General features: G+C 44.6%; 1 protein-coding gene across 1 annotated transcript in view; it reads right to left on the bottom strand.

The window, feature by feature from the left end:
• Positions 1–19430, bottom strand: part of CUNH8orf48 (chromosome unknown C8orf48 homolog) — a 42281-nt gene that overhangs the window by 15793 nt on the left and 7058 nt on the right. Inside the window, exon 2 of the mRNA XM_018083242.1 lies at positions 174–420. Within this exon, the coding sequence (XP_017938731.1) occupies positions 174–420 (247 nt within the window). The remainder of the gene's footprint in view (positions 1–173; positions 421–19430) is intronic.

Below are 19430 nucleotides of genomic sequence, written 5' to 3'. Positions count from 1 at the left end.
GCTGTTGGCGAATCCCGGGAGCACAGATCTGGTCAGCACACTGAGGATCTGTTCCTCTGCACAGCAGGAACACTGTGTGCAATCTTCGCATGTTTATTTTTGCTGATTCAAGTCCCCAGAGCACTGATTGGAAGCTGAGAAAGGAGGTCTCTGGGAGGGAAAGCTCTGCATACCTGCATGACTTTGGCCTGCCAACCATGATGTGCTTTCCAACACATCTGAGCCCTCCAAATCCTCTGTGGGACAGCAGGAGCCAGATGGTTTGATCTCCTCCTCCTCACTGAAGGACTCAAAGGTATCTTCTGAATAGTCCAAAGCAGAGCTGTTGTAACTCTGGCTCAACTCCATCCACCCCTTTTTGTGGCTCCCAGAGCTGTCTGAAGGGACAGTCCCCTGCCCCTTTTTTTCTTGCAGTGTTACCTGCAAGAAAAAAACAACAGTAAACAAGTTGAATTTCACAGGGAGAGGGACAGGATTACTTACAGCACAGGGGACGTATGGAGGGCTGTCACAGCTCAGCTCACACCTCGTTTAGCTCCCACAACAGGGGGATAAAATCACAACTCAGCCACTGGATCAAGGCAACACCTTCAAAGCACAAGTTCAGATCCACAGGGTAAGTGCACAGTAACAATCAGCACCGAGCATTAGCCATGAATCCTGAGCAGCATTCCTTTCAAACCTGCAGTGAATTACAGAAACACTTGGACAAAATCAGTCCTCTGGAAAAAAAAAATTAAATGGTAAATTTTTGCTTTCAGATTTTGTGGCCTCTCACCACTCCAAAATACAAAACCTCCTTTTTCTGCCTAGATTTCTTCTAGAAAATGAAAAAGAAAACACAACCAGCATGAGCCAGCTGGTGCTCTCAAATGAAGAACCAAGCTCCTAAAGAAAAAAGAGATAAAGTTCTCCAGATACAAGCTCCAGTCACAAAACAGGCCTCAGACAGAAACCTATCACGCAACAGATTTATTTGAAAGCTTTGTTCTTACTTATTTTATCCTTTTTTAAAATCAGAATAATACCCCTTCTTCCTGTGAACTTAAGGACCAAAATAGCTTTGTCCCAAATAATTTTGCTCCAATTTTTTCCCTACTCCCATTAAGTAAGGAGATTAAATATGTGGGCAACACCCCTCTGGAAAGATGCTGGCAGCAGTCACAGTTCCTCCACCCAGAGAGATGGGAACCCAGTGTGATAATAGTAGGTAGAAAAAGGCACTTTCTGTCCTGTACTCGGGGTTTAGGCAGCTTTGGTTTAAAGGTGCTGACTTTGACCATTTCCCTACTGAACACGTTCTGCTGCCTGTTTCGCCCGCCCCATTACTGCCAAAATCTTTCTGCACACTCTGTAAAGACTTTGTGCCCCTAAAACAAATTCAGCCCTTCCTTCCCAAGGCTAGATGTCCAAAACTCAGCTGTAGTCCCAAATCTATAATTCCAGAGGTTTCCTTTTTGTTCGTGGTGCCAAAAATGAAAAGAATTGTTCTGATTTGAACTGGAGATATTAATGAACACTAAGTAGTTCTTTTGTTCCTCACACTACCACTGAGTCAGTGGTTATTAAGGTCTGGTGTGCTGAAGAAAACAATAGGAATTGCAAACACAGTGAATTAGTTCTCCAGCCCCCAGCTGACCCAGGTGGCAGCTGCACAAGCAGCATGGGGAGGGTTAAGGAACAAGAAAATTAATTTTGGCAAGTCATAAGACTGGCTGAGTGAGAAATGTTTCATAATATGTGATGCAACTGATATTCGCTCATTTCCACAGTGAAAGCAGCTGTTTGTCAAAGTAGCAGCAGATAACTGTAATAAACTGTAAGTATACTTATAAATAGCACATAAAACTGGTTTCAGAAAATTTTAAACAGTTTTACAATTGTAAAGTTCGATCTGCTGTAATCACTGTGTAACCTGGTCTATGGGAAGGTGCCCCTGCCCATGGCAGGGGCGTTGGAAGGGACCTTAAAGCTCATCCAGTCCCATCCCTGCCATGGGCAGAGACACCTCCCACTATCCCAGGTTGCTCCAAGCCCTGTCCAGCCTGGCCTTGGACACTTCCAGGGATGGGGCAGCCACAGCTTCTCTGGGCAACCTGGGCCAGTCTCCCCACCGTCACAGCCACCAATTCCTTCCCAATATCCCATCTAACCCCGCCCAGAGGGCAGTGGGAAGCCATTCCCCCTCGTCCTGTCCCTCCATCCATTGTCCCAAGTCCCTCTCCAGCTCTCCTAGAGCCCATTTAGGCCCTGGAAGAGGCTCTCAGGTCTCCCTGGAGAGCCCTTTTCTCCCGGTGAACACTCCCAGCTCTCCCAGCCTGGCTCCAGAGCAAAGCGGCTCCAGCCGTCGGAGCAGTTCCGTGGCCTCCTCTGGATTTGCTCCAGCAACTCCGTGTCCGATAACTCCTCATCTGTGTTCCCCCGCTCCCCTTCATTCCTCTCGGCCCCTCACGGGCTCTGGGAGCTGCTCTACCCTCCTCACCCCCTCCAGGACGGCTCCTTACCCAGCCCGGCTCCCCCAGCCGGGAAGCGGCGGCCCCGGAAAGCGGCGAGGCGGGCACGGGGCGGGCAATCCGGACCGCCCCGCCCCCGAGGCGGCCCGTCCTGCCTTAAAACATTCCCGGTTAGATGGAGGTGGGAAGTTGCACCTCGTCCAGCTCTGGACCCTGCACTCTAAAAGAGACATTTAGGCGCTGGAGCGTATCCGGAGAAGGGGAATAAGGCTTGTGGAGGGTCTAAAACACTCGGCTGGTGAGGAGCGGCTGAGGGAGCTGGGGGGGTTTAGTCTCGAAAAGAGGAGACTCGTCATAACAACGGTACCAGGCACCTCCAAAATTTCTGACCCTCCTTACAAACCAGGATAAAGAGCACTTTACTGACAGCGTTGGTGCCCAACAGCCAGCCCAGGACAGCCCCACGTCCCATGGCTATCAGCTCTGTCCTGGGCTGGGCATGGGGGAGAGCAAAACAGGCTCTAAATGGGAACACCACGAGGTTTCCCAGTCCCTCCACCAGGCCTTCCACACCAAGCCATGCCTGTTACACATATTAAACATCAGAAATCATTGCAAAAACACGGGTTAAAGGGCTGGCCATGGAGTGTTAAAATGACTTCTGCTAAAAGCATCCTATGCTCCAGGTCAGCCGCAGCTCTATTTTGCCATTAGAACAGAAAAGCCAAGAGAAACAGTAGGTAATTTTAAATTTACTTTTTTACTGTTATTTTTAAATTACTCTTTTACCTTTAGGACAGTGTATCATATCCCAGAAGATGAACACAGATGGCTCTCAAGACACCTGTAATTCTTTCTCTTCAAAGCAACAGAATCACTCTGTACAACTTCCCCCCCAAGCCCCCCCCCCCAAACAGGAGGTTGTGGTGAGGTGGGGTCTGGTCTGTTTGCTGCGCCTGCAGTGAGAGGAAAGAGGGAATGGCCTTTAATTGAGACAGGGGAAATCCAGATTAGATATTAGAAACCAAATTTTCATTGTTCAAGTAGTCGGGCATTGGAATAGGGAGAGATTCTGCCACCCAGGGAGGTCATGGATTCACCATCCCTGGAGGCATTCAAGAGGCATCTGGATCTGGGGCTGGGTGATGTGGTTTAGGTGTTTAGGGGTTACAGTGGTGGTGCTTGGTTGATGGTTGGACTAGATGACCTTAAAGGTCTCTTCCAACCTTGGTAACCCTGGGATATAGCTGTTGTTAGGCTGGAGGTGCTGGCTGAGGCTGGGTGTGCCCTTGGCTTGGGGTGCTGGCTGTACTGTGGCTGCACTCTCAGATGCGACACCTCATGGAAATAAAGGGCAAAAAGTTTGTATTTCAGGGCATGAAGTCTACCTGTACTTTCAGGTACAATTTCCATCATGATAAAACCAGCTCTTCTGTACCTTGGGATCTTGCTTTAATATTGCTATTTCAGGTTAGCACTACCACGTTTTTTTCTTTCGGTGAGGTTCTTTTTGGCAAGAGAAGCTGATTCTCCAGTTCTGGGAGATGCACGGTGTGTTGTCTGGCACTTGAAATCACTGAGGTGTTTTAGCCTCATAAGCACCTCATGCTGTATTTGGACTGACTGGCCAAGATCTCAGCTTGGCAGAAATCTTTAGGACAGATCTAGTCTTCTCTCACATTTGATTAAGTGCAGCCCATGATTTCAGCAGTAATCTCGTTCTCTTGAAAGAGACAACTCTGCGCTGCATCTATATATCTATATATATATGATATGGTTTGAAGCTGGCTCCCTGCCAAGTCCCCAAACCTCACCACAAGACTCCCCCCCCACAAACCAAGGGCGAAGAGGAAAAAAAAAACCAAGAGAACCGAAACAAGAGAGAGACAGCTAAAGCAATATATATATATATATTTACACTTACATTACAGTTATATACAGTTGAAATATATGTACAATTTCACAAGGGAAAAGGGAAAGGGGAGGAGAAAGGAAAAAAAGGAAAAAAAACAAAATCAAATATACACGATCAATAGCCCAAGATCTAGCAACTAAAAGAATTAGCAAAAGAATATCTTACTACTCTCCTTGGGACAACAGAAAGTTGCGCTGGAACAACCGCTGGCAACCTCCGTCTCCCAAGGTCGACAAAGCCTTACCAGGCCTCGCTCCCCAACACGACAGACTCAACAGCAGGGAACCTGCACCTCCAAGCCACCGGAAGGAAAGAAAATGAAGGTCTTTCCTCCTTTCTTCTTATAGCCCGGCTTACGTAAAAATTGTAGGGAATACTGGGTGAATCTGGGCACTTCCTTGGTTACAAACTGGTCACCAAGGAAGGCCTAGACCAAACTACCACAATATAATATAAAGAAAGATTGGCCAACATAATGAAATAGATCCACAGTGCTGCAAGAGAGTAAATAAATGCATTGATACAATGGAGTGGAAAGCAAAGTGGAATAAACAGCTCTGCCTACACAGTTGTTTTAAGATCCAGTCGTTGGCTGCTTTCTGCAGGGTGGGCTGCTTGAGGCTGGTGCTTTTCTTCTGGTTTGCTATGAGAAATTAAAATAATTCACTTGTGATAAACATTTCTTTTACATTTTCCATCCATAGTAGTGATCAGAGAGGGATGGGAGTAGAAGGGGCAATTATCTGTTCTACAGGAAGTGGGAGTCAGCTGCAAGGAAGGAAGGAAGCTGCAAGGAAGGATAAGTTTAGCTCAGCCAAACCTGCATTGTGTATTAAACCTATCTAACCCAAGGATTCACCTCGCACTGATATAGTTCCTTTTCCTTCTCAGGAAAGTAACATTGCAGACTATCTCTCAAGCACCCAAGTTGAGTGAGATCAGCATCTGGGAGGATCTAAGATACAGCCTGGCAGATTTCATGCTCTGGGTTATAAATGGGAAAATAGGGTTGGGAGAGACATTACATTTTCTTTAAAGTTCTAATCAACATACACAGAGAATAACACAGCTCCTCACAGTTCTCTCTACACACCTCCCTGGCAGCTTGCTACTTGATTATTTAGCATTCCTCATTTTTTTTTTTGGAAACAGTTGACATTAGATTATGTCAAGAAGTCATTGTTTGGGGCTTTCTGTATTTACAATGGATATTTTACCTTCCCTTAATTCACACCTCTAATTAGAAAATGGATTGATCTTTGCCTAAAGTTGCTGGAGACTGGCAGGTGTCCATGGCAGAGCAGAGCTCTGCAGATGAATGGGAAAAGTGTCCACGGAACTTCAGACAGGGGGGAAAAAAAATAAATGTATATTTATAGGCAGCTGTTGTTAATTATGCTTTGGTTGGTGTAGGAAACCACAATTAGCTCGACTACACTCTGCCTTCCTAATTTTGCCTTGTGCTTTCAGCTGGATAAATCTCTTTCCTCACTTGAGTCCTAATGGGGTGGGAAAGACCAAATCTTAATCTTCCCACGTTGATGCCTTTCAGAACAAGCTGCAGGTTTCCTGGTGAGTCCTCTCTCCTTCCAGTAGCAAGAATTTCAATAACCCTGTGGGGAAACATCTGAAAATGCAATGAAGTTCCGTTAGGCAGCGATATCAAATATCTATTCACGTGGATCATTTCCATTTATATGGAAGCATCTGAACTCCTCACCAGAGACATGTAGGCTGGGCCTGAATCTCTAAATCACATCTTTCCCAACAGTCTTGATCTTTTGGGTCTGAATAAATCCAGTGCTGCTTTTAACAGTAATCTGAGCACAGGAAAATTCCCAGATCTTCCTCTGAGGGACACAGAAAGGTGTTGGGTTTTTAATTTTGGATCCTTGTGGATGTATTTGCATCAGTTCATTTGAATTTTTCTTCATCCCATGTTATTGTAGGTGCTTTAAATAGTTGGATATTGGAGACCAGTGGTTTATCCCTGTGCTTACAAGGAATAATGCATTCCCTTAGATGGACAGCTTGTTTTTTTATTTTTCTGAACATCACATTAATTCACGTGAAAGAGGAGAACTCAGAAACCCGCAGAGTCAATGCTTGATATTTCTTTCATTTTCTTCTCTCCTTTTATTATTTTTGCTTTAATGATTTCCCTGGGGGCCATCCTGCTGAATTCCCAGTGTGTTGCTGTGGGGAGAGCTTTCAAAGGGAATGGTAAAGGCTTTTGCCAGATCAATACTAGACTTATTAATCAGTTTTCTTTGGTAATAAGTTGACTCTTTTGGGAGTCTTTCAGAATTTACTTCAAACTGATGAGTTATTTTGACAGTTCAGAAAATGTTTTAATTTTGAAATTGCACTTTTTCGTATTGACATTGTGTTTAACCCATCATGTTGTAAAAACACAGGGTTTATTTGTTCCTCAGAGAGCTTTTGGAATCCTAGTCATTGCAGGATTGAAGTGCCCTACACATGCCGGAGGTCATATTAGCAAGGCTTTTTCTGTTTTCCTTCTAATTCTTTATTGGGGGAATATTATTTCTGCTGGAGAAGGTGGAGTGATTTTGTAGTTTGTTCAGAGCACCTCTTGTTTCTGAGCAATCTCATGGTCCCAGAAGAAGGAACATCAATGTTGCTCTGAGCATTTCCTCACTGGTAAGGAGGGGAGTTGTTTTGGGTAACTGTATTTTTGGAAGAAAAACTTCTTTCTTCATTTTCTGGGACTGTTTGAGAAGTCAGAAAATAGACACTAATCTAGTTTGTGCCACTTGCTTCTGTGTGTAGGTGTTGAGGACTTCCATGTCCTATCTGAGACAGATCTCAATAAATAATGTCCTCTATAATCTGAAATAGTGATTTTCACCGTATTGGTCAAGCTGTCATTATCTTAACAACAACTATCTTGAAACATGGCTGGTGTCTCCAGCCATTGGGTAGCTGAAGGCAACCAGAAAAACCTCTCTGTGCATTCTGGAACATTCCTCATGACTCTGAGCTGAATAATGCTGCAGCTATTGAGTAAATTTATCATTCCCTCTGTGTGTTGATTATAGAGAAACCACCATTGTAAAACTGTTAACTCTGAAGTAGCACTAATATAATGGCCCTCGTGTAAATTTTGATGGGCTTTTTGTTGTTCTCCAATTATTTCCGGCTTTGAAAAGTTCCTATTAGACATACAAGTATGCATGTGCATAAAATATTCTTAAAAACCAATTAAATGTGTGTATGGGAACACATTTTGCACTGCAATATTTTGAAGAATATTAAAAACATTGATTACTCTCCAAAGACAGGTGAAATAAGGATTAGTGCTGCCACACCATAGGTGGGGAATCAGAGGCATAAAGAGCAAATGACTCCTTTAAGGTCACACAGAGTGACAGCCAGGATTCCTGGATTCAATCCTTGCTGTGACAAGATGCATCTTGTTCTTCATTATCTTTTTCATTATTCACCTTTGTTAGGGAAAACATTTCCTAATTGCTTCTGTTCTCATTTGCAGTGAATCACCGTTTCACAGCATCCTCAAGCACAAGCTCAGAACTTTAAAAGTCCTATGCTTTTTTTTATCCCCCCCTAAATTTAATAAGCTTACTGATAGATCTTTATGAAATAATTATGCCCTGTTTGAGTTGCTCAACCACCCACAGAGGGAAAAGATTGACAGCAGGAAGCTGACACTGAGTTTGGCAGACAGGTTAAGTGATGCCATGCCCAGGGGATTTCCAGAGTCTGTGTATGAAAGAGGGTTTTCAGCATTCAGAGGACCTCACAAATCCTGTCAAATGCAGTTAATATCTCGTTCTGTGAACTACAGAGATTTATTCCCTCTCTATTGTAGGTGCTTGGGCATAGCCATGCTCATAATCCTTTCCATTTGATATCAAGTTGATCTTTGCTGTCAGAGCTTAGAGATGGAGGGCTCTGGATAATGAAAAAGGAAGGGGGAATCAAACCCAGGCTTTTTGGGTTTGATACATTCACTTGAAGGCTGCAGCTCTGCCTGGGGCTGTGGAGTAAGATCAGAGACTGATTCCTTTTGACTCCATCCATAGGCATGAGCCAGATTTCCAGATCTGTGTTTTCCCAACCAGCTCCACAAGTGCCGCTGAACCTTCCTGAGCTGCTTTCGGGCAGCTGGAGGATCAAAAATGCACTAAAACCACGGGCTTAGCTCAGCCCTGGCACGTCCTCTGCAGTAAATCATTCTATCCCATGCCACTAGACCAAGTCTCCAGCAGAAAATGAACGTGATGATCTGATTCTAATTAGTTTCTTGATTTAATGGCAGTAATTTTACTTTCCTGATGGTTGTCATTGCCCCAGCTAGCAGGAATAATAGACTTGGTTTCCTTAAAGGCCTATTTACGGTGCATCCTCTGCTGAATCTTAAGCAATAACAAGCAGGAGCCCATATTTATTTCAAAACTATGGTATTTAGATGGTTAAAAATGTCAGGTTCTCTTGCCTCAGATTGGTGACTGGGAATTGCCAGTATAAGAAAATGAACAGTCATAAAGTTAAAATATAGTTTGAATTGATCCCATTGCATTCTAAGATGATATTTTTTTTTCTTTCATTGCTGATTTAAACACCTGGAAGTGAAAGTCTTCACAAAATTAGGAACAGGCCAACCAAATCTTTTAGGAAATTAAACAGCATAGAACGTGATGTGTTTACACCAGTATAAAACCAGAATGACTCCACAGAAGAGAATTAAAAACAACTGTAACAAATGGACTGATCTTCTTAATATCCTAATGGGTGAAGTGTCATTAAAGTATGCTTCAGTTTGGGTTACCTGAACCAAATATGCTTCCAAAAACTTCAGATAGAGAGCTATAAAAACTTGTAAGCTGAGTTATTTTCCTTTTTAACTCCTATAAATTTAGCTTCCCACAGGTAGATTACAATTGGACTTGGTATCTCCACTTTTATACCCCTGGTGATTGGCACAATCCAAGGCTGAATTCAGGTAGGGAAAGCTGCCTACCCAGAAGCACTGAAGGTTTGGGCTGGTTGTCAGCTCCTTGTCAAGCTTTATTCCCTTCATTAAGACTATATATATATCTACATCTGCCCTGCTTTGTGCTGTATTAAAGGGAATTTTCCATTATAATTTCTTGCACCTATTTACCTTTATACAATTTACAAAGCAAGGAACACTTACAGCTCTGAGGCCTTGAGCTTTCAAATTCTCCATTCACAGAACACCTGCTGACTCCTGTGATAACTCAGAAGACTCTGCTCCATTGTTCCTGAATTTTGAAAAGCAAAGTACATTTATAGTCCTCTCTGTTATGAATAATAATAGTAATAATATAGACTCTGATCCACTGCATTCTTATTTATGTGTGAAACTGTATCCATGTGTGTAGTCCTTTGGGCCTAGTTTATGAAATAAGGGCCAAATTGAGCCAACGTTGCATTTTGTGTGTTTGTCGTTAAATATTTAAAGCAAAATAGTTGTAAAAATAGATGGAAGATGCATTTTGATTGAAGGTTGCAATGAAAATATGTAAGTGGGGAAAACACACGCTGGAATGTGCTGATGGTTTTAATTAAAAAATGAAGTGTAAAGATGTATTTCTATTCTATGAGGAATTTGTGCTTAAATGTTGTGAAAGATTCACAAATTCTGAACATGTTTAGATCACAGATACACATAATTTGTAAGAGGGAAATTTTCTCTCTCTGCTCTGACCAGCCCAAGTGTCTCTAACAAATGTGTTACTCCAAAGTGCAGATCAGAAAAACAACAAAGAACAAATCATAGTCAGAGCAGAGACCAAGATATTAAAACCATAATTCAGCCCCCAAGTTGACAGAGTAAGATAAAGCAGTGAAACTGTGGCACCATTAGCATGTAACAGGAGCTGTTATGTGTGTTTAAATTTATTCTGCCTGAATAAAATTGCTTGTCCTTGCAGCAGGGGTTATCACTTTGGTCCTTGGCAGCACCAGGGAACATTAAACAAACACAAGAGCAAGCTCGTGTCTAAAACTAAAAAGTCTAGATAAGATGACCTTGATCTAGGCTGGGAGAGTCCCAGGAGTTCCATGAGCTTTACTAAAACTTAAAAGTTGAACTGTTATTCAAACTTTATTCTCTCCCCTCCCCAAATAAATGAAATATTGGCAGAATCTCTTGGCTGGCTGCGTGATGTGCCAGCTGAGGGTGTGTCCATCACCCTTGTGTGGATCTCTCTGAGGTACCAATCCAGTGGGTGCTGCCCATGGAAGGACAGGCTGAGGTGTTTTCCATCAGAACTGATTTCACAGACTCACAGGATATGCTGAGCTGGAAGGGACCCACAAGGATCATCCAGTCCAACCCTCAGCCCTGCACAGGCCCATCCCCAAGAGTCACACCCTGTGCCCCAGAGGATCATCCAAACCCTCCTGGAGCTCTGGCAGCCTTGGGGCTGTGCCCACTGCCCTGGGGAGCCTGGGCAGTGCCCAACCAGCCTCTGGGGGAAGAACCTTTCCCTGAGATCCAACCTGAGCCTGCCCTGACACAGCTCCAGCCATTCCCTGGCTGCTGTCCCTGGTCCCCCCAGAGCAGAGCTCAGTCCCTGCCCCTCCTCTGCCCCTGCCCAGGCAGTTGGAACTGCACTGAGGTCTCCCCTCAGTCTCCTCTTCTCCAGCTGAACACACCAAGTGCCCTCAGTGTCCTCACATGGCCCCTCCAGACCCTTCCCCATCCTCGTGGCCTCCTTTGGACGCTCTCTAATGGCTCAATATCTTTCTTATATTGTGGTGCCCAAACTGCCCCCAGATCTTGAAGTGAGGCCGCCCCAGGGCAGAGCAGAGCGGGACAATCCCCTCCCTGATGCCCCCAGGACAGGGTTGGCCCTCCTGCCTGCCAGGGCACTGCTGACTCAGGAACAACTGCCCACCCACCAGCATCCCCAGGGCCCTTTCCTGGCACTGCTTTCCAGCCTCTCATTCCCAGTCTGTCTGTCCATCCGGGATTGCTCCATCCCAGGGGCAGAATCCAGCACTTCCTCTGGTTGAATTTCCCATGGTTGGTGATTCCCAGCCCTGGGATCTGTCCAAGTCTCCCTGCAGGGCCTCCCTGCCTTCCAGGGATTCATCAGCCCCTCCCAGTTTTGTATCTCTTTGTGGTGCTCAGGAGTGTGTCCCGTCCACAGAACCACTGCGGTGGGAAGAAACCTTCATCAGTCCTCCAAGAGATCATGCAGTCCAGTAAAATTTCAGTCATCTCCTACTTTGCTCCAAGACTCTTACAGAAATCCTGGTTTCCAAAGCTCCTGACTTTGGGCTGGCACAGCTGCTGCCCACTCCAGATTGGGTTTGATAACAAATGCAAAATATCCTGCCTCCTTTCAGCTGTGCCAACAACTTCCAACCCTAACTCAACCTTCCCTTTCTGTTTTCAGACAAGTATTTTTGCCAAGTCACTGTGAACACTTTCTACTTGGTGTACAGATGGAAATAGTTCAAGAATTTCAGATTTTCACTCGTTTTCAGTACTGGGATTTTTCCCAAAATGATATGGCAAGTTGGACAGTGGGGCACCTTTCTTCCTGTTGCAGTTATAGCCACTGTTCTGGAGAACATGTGAGATAGACTGTGTTTTCCTGGTTTTTCCTGTGGGTTGTCAGGGTTGGGGAGCTATTTCCACAGGCACAGCTGGAATTTGTGATCTTTGCAGCCATCCCAAAAACACTTGCCTTGTAATTCCTTCCTGACCTAAGTGATCCTGTCAGACCCCATATCACTGTTGCAGTAATGGAGTCAGTGTTACTACTACAAAACCCCACATTTTAGGATCTTTTATTTATAAAAAGTGCGCCCATAGAGTCACAGCAAGTACCAAACTAAGTGTTACTTGTGAACAGGGCTTCCAATGGCTTCAGGTGCCTCTTCATTATTCCGTTTGCATGTTTGATATTCTGGTTTTTTAAAGAGAAAATATTACCAGTGTCATGGGAGCCATCTGTGTTCACCTTCTGGGATATAATACACTGTCCTAACGGCAAAGAAAAAAAAAAAGTCATTTAAAAATGACCTACCCTTTCTCTTGGCTTTTCTGTTGTGCTCATTATTCTGGTTAGTAATGAGGCTCAGGAATTTTGGGGTGCCTGGGATACTGATGCAGAAGAGGTGTAGGAAGAAAGACGGTCATGTCAGGCTATTCCAGACTACCTGGGCCAGGCTTAGGGCTAAAAAAGCAACTGCCTTAAGTCTTAGAACCAGTGGAAGCATAAGGAGATTAGTGTCTTAGTGAAAGGTCGGGAATAGTCACATCCAAAGTGACCTGGGATTGTGCATTGTGCAAGGGAGATGAAGGGAATTTTCCCAGATAGGGAAAAGTCAGTAACAGAATATGATTTACAGTGCTGCCCGCTCTGCTCCTCATCCTGTCCTCTGCTCACAGGACACCTCTCCATCATTTATAATTACTCCCCGTGTACATGAGAAATTCCATGTTTGAAAGCCATAATCAGTTCTGATCTGTCTTTTACAGCCTCCTAAAGTAAAAAACCCCAGGTCTAAACATCCCCGTATTTTGTCATAGCCAAATTTTAATGCTGAGTCTTCAATCCATGTGTATTTTTTAACTACAACATATTAGTAATGTTTTAATTGTAAGCATCCCTTCTCCTGCCACTGCATTTGTGATAGGAAGGAAACCAGGGCCATCAGAGTGCTTTTGGAGCCTTAATCATCTTGCTTCCCAATCAGAGTGTTAAATTTGGTTACATAAAGATCTATGACCATGCTTCTCTCCGTGCTTCATCTCTGCCTGTCTCTAGAGGAGGAGGAGGTGGATAATTTACTCAGTCAAGTGTGCATTTAAGGCTTCAGTTGCTTCTCTTAGGTAGAGCCTCCTCATCCTGCATCTCACAGTCACTGAAAAGCAACAGGGAACTGCAGATGTCAAATGTAGTCCTTGAAAATGTGCTTTTTAGGCCCATATTTTCCACATCTTTGTAATGCTTTAAATTTGCAGGAACACAGTAGAGTTAATGAGTGTAATTTATCAAAAAGATAATGAAGCATTAGGCCTGGAGCTGGCCCTGACCTGCGTATGCTGCACCTTCACCAGCCAACACCACCACAAAAGTGGGTGGGATGAAGGTTAAATATCAGGTGCCTGCAGTGAGGTCATCCAAGTTACATTAAACCATTTAGGTTTGGTTGAAGCCACATCATCCCACCTTTGGGGGGGCACAGACAGTACCTCTAGTGCAGCTGAAAGGTGGCAACTTAGAATCACGGAACCACAAAGTGGTTTGAGTTGGAAGGGACCTTAAAGATCGTCTTCTTCCAACCCTGGACACCTTCTACTATCCCAGGTTGCTCCAAGCCCCATCCAACCTGGCCTTGGACACTTCCAGGGATGGGGGACTTACTAAACTCCTGTAACGTGGTGGTGTTGCTGACCCTGCTGGAATTTGGACTGAACCTCTCACCACAGATGTTGAGACCTTGTTCAAAAGAAGCTGAGTATATAAGAAAGATATTAAGTTAATAGAGAGTGTTCAGAGGAGGGCAATGAAGATGGTGAAGGGCCTTGAGGGGAAGTTGCGTGAGGAGCATGAGGATACTTGGTGTGTTCAGCTGGAGAAGAGGAGACTGAGGGGAGACCTCAGTGCAGTTCCAACTGCCTGGGCAGGGGCAGAGGAGGGGCAGGGACTGAGCTCTGCTCTGGGGGGACCAGGGACAGCACCCACAGGAAATGGCTGGCGCTGATGTCGGCAAGGTCCAGGTTGGATCTCAGAAAGGTTTCTTACCCGCAGAGGGTGATTGACGGCACGCCAGGCTCCCAGGGAAGGGGCACAAGCCCAAAGGCTGCCACGAAGTCCAAGGAGGGTTTGGATGATCCCTGGAGGAAAGGGTGTGAACATCTTACGGGATGCGGCCTGTGCAGGGCTGAGGGTTGGACTGGATGATCCTTGTGGGTCCCTTCCAGCTCAGCATATCCTGTGACTCTGTGAGTGTTGAGGCCCAACCCAGACAAACTGCAGCATCACATTGAGATCCATGTCCTGCCTGGAACAGCCACACTGGGCAGTGACACTGTGTGGTCACATGAAGTGGGAAAAGCAGAATCCCTGTGCCTTCTGCCCCTTCCTTTTCCTCCCATATGGCAGAGGTCTTTGTGTTTGACACCTACTCTGAATCAGCTTCTCCCTAAACCACTGAGTTCCCTCCTTCTGACTGAAGTTGTCCCTGGCACAGAAACCTCTCCAAGCTGTCATTCTTCCAAAGAAACTTCCAAAGAAACTGAAGGCCAAGCAGTGCTGTGAGCCATGTGAAAATGAGCCTGCCTCTGCTTTTTTTTTATGAGTGGATCATAAGGCTGGAAGGGTTCAGTTCAGCCACCTGAAAACATTCAGCAAGATCAGCTTCAACATTTGGTTTCTCTCTCTTGATCCATTAAAGAAGAAAACCTGCCCTGGCTCACTCAGATGGCTGGTGCTGTTGGGATGATGATTGTGCAGGGAGAAGATGCTCCAGAGCATTGTTATCACAGTGAAATATGGGAGGTTGTGTTGGTGTTAGGGATTATTTTTATTTATTTACCAGTAAGAATTATTAGTATTAGCTGTGCTTGTCACAGAGAAAGAATTCCATGCTCATTGTGATAAACCTGAAGCAGTTGTTTTAAATAACAGACTGGACCTGCAATTAGGAGAGGGAGAATCCATTATAAGCTTTTTAATTGCTCAGGCACTGAAGAGAGACAAAAAAAGTTGCTGTTCATCACAGTGGTTTTACAGCAATTGTTGCTTTCTTTGCCTGGGATTTGTCATCCTGATGATTTAAGCTTCCTTTTTAAGCAAAATTTCTCCTAACTCAACATACCCTCTTGGGAGATTTCAGCCTCTGGGCTAGTTGATAATGTGATTGCAGATGTTTGCTTTTTTAAACAGATTACTGAGGTGGCTGAATGTGATATTGAGACTTAGCAGTTGTTATTAGGACTTGTCTTCCAGCAGGCCTGGGATGGGAATTTCAGTTTAATCACTGCAAGTTGGAGTTATGAGGTTCAGATAACTGTTTGCAATTATGTGGCTGGAGCCTCCTGAGAGATCTAAAATTCACCTCAACCTGTTATTCAGTAAACAAGCTCTTAACTTGCCTGGCATGATCCTTCTCTACAGGAGCTCAGGTGCTCCAACAGCATTTTGCGGGCCCAGGAGAAGTGATGAGCCCTGGCTGGACAGGGCTTGGAGCAACCTGGGCTAGTGGAAGGTGTCCCTGCCCATGGCAGGGAGTGGGACTGGATGGGCTTTAAGGTCCTTCCAACCCAAACCATTCCATGATTCTGTAATTCTGTAATTCTGTGATTTATCCAGGCCCTGCTCACCAGTAAAGTGTTCAGGAATAATCTGATCTTTGGGATTAAATTTTTCCAGACCAGCTTCCTCATTTTTGTCCTCCTTTCCCTTCCTCCTTTCCACCCTGTTCCATGACATAATGATTGTAACAGGGTTTCTATTGTATATAGGTGGCAAGATCAGGTTCTGAATGTCTTGGCCTTGTCATTCCACTGCAAGTGATTTACTACCAGTTGTTCTTATGGTGTCTAAACAAGTTCATGTTCTGTGGTGGAGAGAGCTAAGAAATGCATAGTATTTCACTATGAAAGAATTTCAGGAGCTCTTACCAAGGGATTTTAAATGATTTTACTTTAAAATGTTAATTAGTTCAACTTCCTGGATGGTGATGTGGCCATTTGCTTGAATGGGGAGTAGGTACAGAAAAAACCACCTTGCTCAGAGTCATTTAGACAGAACAGACAGAAGCAGAATTCAATGATCCAATCATTTTAGAAAGGCTAGTACTTTTTTGGGAAAAATAAATTTGATTGGGTTAGTGAATAAAAATCATCATGAGGGGAGATGAAGTGTCATCACCCAAAGCAAGTAAAATGTCTATCAAATATTTCCATACCTGTAAAACCGGGATGATTTTTCTTGTATTTGTCCTATCTGTCATTATCACAGGCCACCAAGAACTGGGGGTGTCTCTCTTGCTGTGAGTATGTTCAGCTCGCAGTGAGGTCTCACTTTGGGCAAAGATCTCTCGACATCATTCTAAGACAGGTCACAATGACAGTGGTAGATCTGGAGTCTAGAAAATTAGGCTTAATCACAATTTACAAACTTAAAACCTCCATCCAGCTCCTTTCAGCTCCTGAAAAGGTTTGAGTTTTGGAAAGGGTGCATTTTTCCTTGCCAGCAAACAACTCACTCACTCCAGGTGATGAAGTAATTTCCCATCCTGTCTCTCCAGCAGAAGTGCACGAGCTACAGCTTGACTGGAACATGAAGAAGAGGAAAGATACCTTCCCTCCTAGAGCTGTCCCTGCTCAGCACATCATTCCTCTCATACCAGAGCTTGCCACTGCTGGGCCGTGTCCTTCCTCCATGGAAGCTGTGGGAGATTTCTCCCATTTTCCTCTCTGTTCACATGGCTGAGAGCTAGGTGGTTTTGTCTCTCTCCTGTTGATGTCTGGGAGGATGCCCTGACTGTTAGATTAGACTCCACCTGAGCAGAATGATGAATGTTTAAAAAGCACTAATGACCACCCCACATCTGGAATTAACACCTCTAGAGATCAAGAGTGTAAGCAACACCCTCACCCTCAATAAAATTCACATTTTCTTCATATAACAACAGTGAAAAGTGAAGTCCACTCCCTGCTGACCTGTGGGAAATGAGAGAGACCTACAGCCACATTCCTGGGAAGAAGCAGTGAGCACAGTGTATCCTTCAGCTCCATAAACTGGGAGCTCTCTAATTCCATCAGCATTTTAGATGAACTCTGGAGCTTTCCCAGATTTGCATTCCTGCATGTAAATGCCAGAATATCTTCTGTTTTCAGCTCACCTCTGGCAAGCAAAGCACCAGGGAGCAGAGGCCCCACTTAGAATAGATTGAATTCCAGCCACAAAGAAACCTCATTTGGATGCTTCTTGCAGGAGACACTGTGCTGTGTTTCTTCAAACTCCAGAGTAGGAGTAAAACTGAAATTATTGAGGCAAACAACTTAGGGAGTTTCAAATGAGGATTAGACAATTATATGAACAAGAATAGGGAGGATAAAAAGATAAGGGCTATCGAGTTGCCTGTATCTGCTTATAAATTCATCACCAGGATACAGGGAAGGTAGAAATCCCATCAGCATTGCCATCAGGGAGGAGATCTCTGCATGAGCTGCATTGTCTTGCAGCAGTGACTTTGGATGTATCTCTGGGTTGCTAGGTAGAGGTGTTTTAAAGAGACCTTGTTTTGCAGCAGGTAGCTGTTTTGCTCTTTCTGACACCCAGATCCCTTTGTTGTGGGAAGAGATGATGCCTCAAATAGCTCAACACCTTGGAATGCCTGTTCCCTATGAAACAAGGAGTATTTGCTAATCATCAGGGACTCAGCTGAGCTCAGAATAGATTATTACTCATATTTTTTAAATTCTGCCTAATATATAGTAATTATTCCCTACCACAGAAGGAAAAGGAACCGGGACCCATCAGTGCTGTATGAGTGTTATATAGGCTATGAAATCTGGGGAGAGTTTCATTTTTAGGTTTATCTTACCCTGAGTGCTTAACTGAGTGAAATATCAGCTCTTCTGAGGGGGCAAAGGGCTTCTCACAGTAAAAGCATGACTTGGGGTCTTAGATCATCTTCCAGAGGTTTCCCTGTCCTCGCTCTGGAAAAGCCAAGGCAGGTTGGATATCTGAGTGAAGCCTGAGTTCATTGGCACACAGTGTGGCTCTGCTCTTACCCAGCTCCCCTTCCCTCGTGCCCAGCTGCCTTATCCCAACTCTGCTCCACATCTTAGTTGTGCCAGCCCAGCTCCTTTTTGGAACCAAGCTGGAATATGTCTCAGCATGTTTTGGGGATGTTACCCACAGGGTTCTCTTTTCCTCCTCAAAGCGCCAGCTCACATTGAACCAGATTTGTACCTTTCTGGGCACTTCACAGGTGTCAGCAGGATGCCCCTAAGGTTGGTCAGAGCCTTAAAATGCCAAAATAGTCTCCTTCTTCCTAAAATGGGGATCCTTTCCCGATAGACGGGGATCCATTTCCATTAGGTTTTGTCACTACGGGATTCGTGACACACAGATGAAGAGTTTTGATTCTCTGCAGCAGAAAGAAGCAGTTCCCAGACACACTCCAGTGAGAATGACATTTTTCCCTCTGTGTTTAGTGAAGTGACAGTCACGGAGGGCATAAACCAGAGAAAGACTACAGATAAATCTGTACCTAAATTACCACCAAAGAGCTTTTCTCTCACTCTTTCTCTCATTTCATACACTGTTGACCAATATACCCAGGAAACCATCTTCTAATGGAAAGGAAAGACTTCCTCCTAGGCAAGGGGAAAAGAAATTTTAAAAAAAGATTATTTGCTTGGACAGATCATCTGGAGCAGGGAAATCAGTTGGGATTGTTTATTCCGCAGAAGAAGCAGGAGCGATGATGACAAAACAATCACTTATAACCCAGGAGAAAAATCATACCCTGCTTGGCAAAACACTCCCTGTCCATGTGGGACCTCTGCTGAGGTTTTTTTGTGGTTGTGACACTGAAATAAATGTGTTTTACTGTAAGATGGCCAACTCTGTTAGCCCTCAGGGGAACTTTGGAAAATATCAGGGCTGCTGGAGGGGCATCTTTGCTCCTGGATCTTCTGCGATTGAAACTGGAGTAGTCATGTGTGATTTATCTATGTGTATGATTTTTAGGGACCAAGTATTTCCTTTCCCTATGACAGAGGCTGCTGGAATTTTCCCTTTCCTTTCCCATCTTCCCAGCACTCCCCACTCTGCTCAGCAGAGCACTGACATTATTCTCCGGAACAGCCTTAGAGGAAAAATGGGCTGTGTGGTAAAAGGAACTCATTTCCAGCAGCACCTGGAGAAAGGATGGCTGAGCAGGCAGGGAATTTCCACACGAACTGGGATCAGCCCCAGAGAGGTCACAGAAGGTGCTGTACAACCTTCTGGAATTGTTCCTGGAAATGCAGCCACCGAAACCCATCAGTCCAGATTATCAGGCCACTGATG

This window comes from Manacus vitellinus, unplaced genomic scaffold, assembly GCF_001715985.3.
Source record: "Manacus vitellinus isolate BGI_N305 unplaced genomic scaffold, ASM171598v3 scaffold_62_pilon, whole genome shotgun sequence".
Taxonomy (NCBI): Eukaryota; Metazoa; Chordata; class Aves; order Passeriformes; family Pipridae; genus Manacus; species Manacus vitellinus.
Note: the sequence above shows the minus strand (reverse complement) of the source record. Positions and strands in the feature narration are given on the sequence as shown.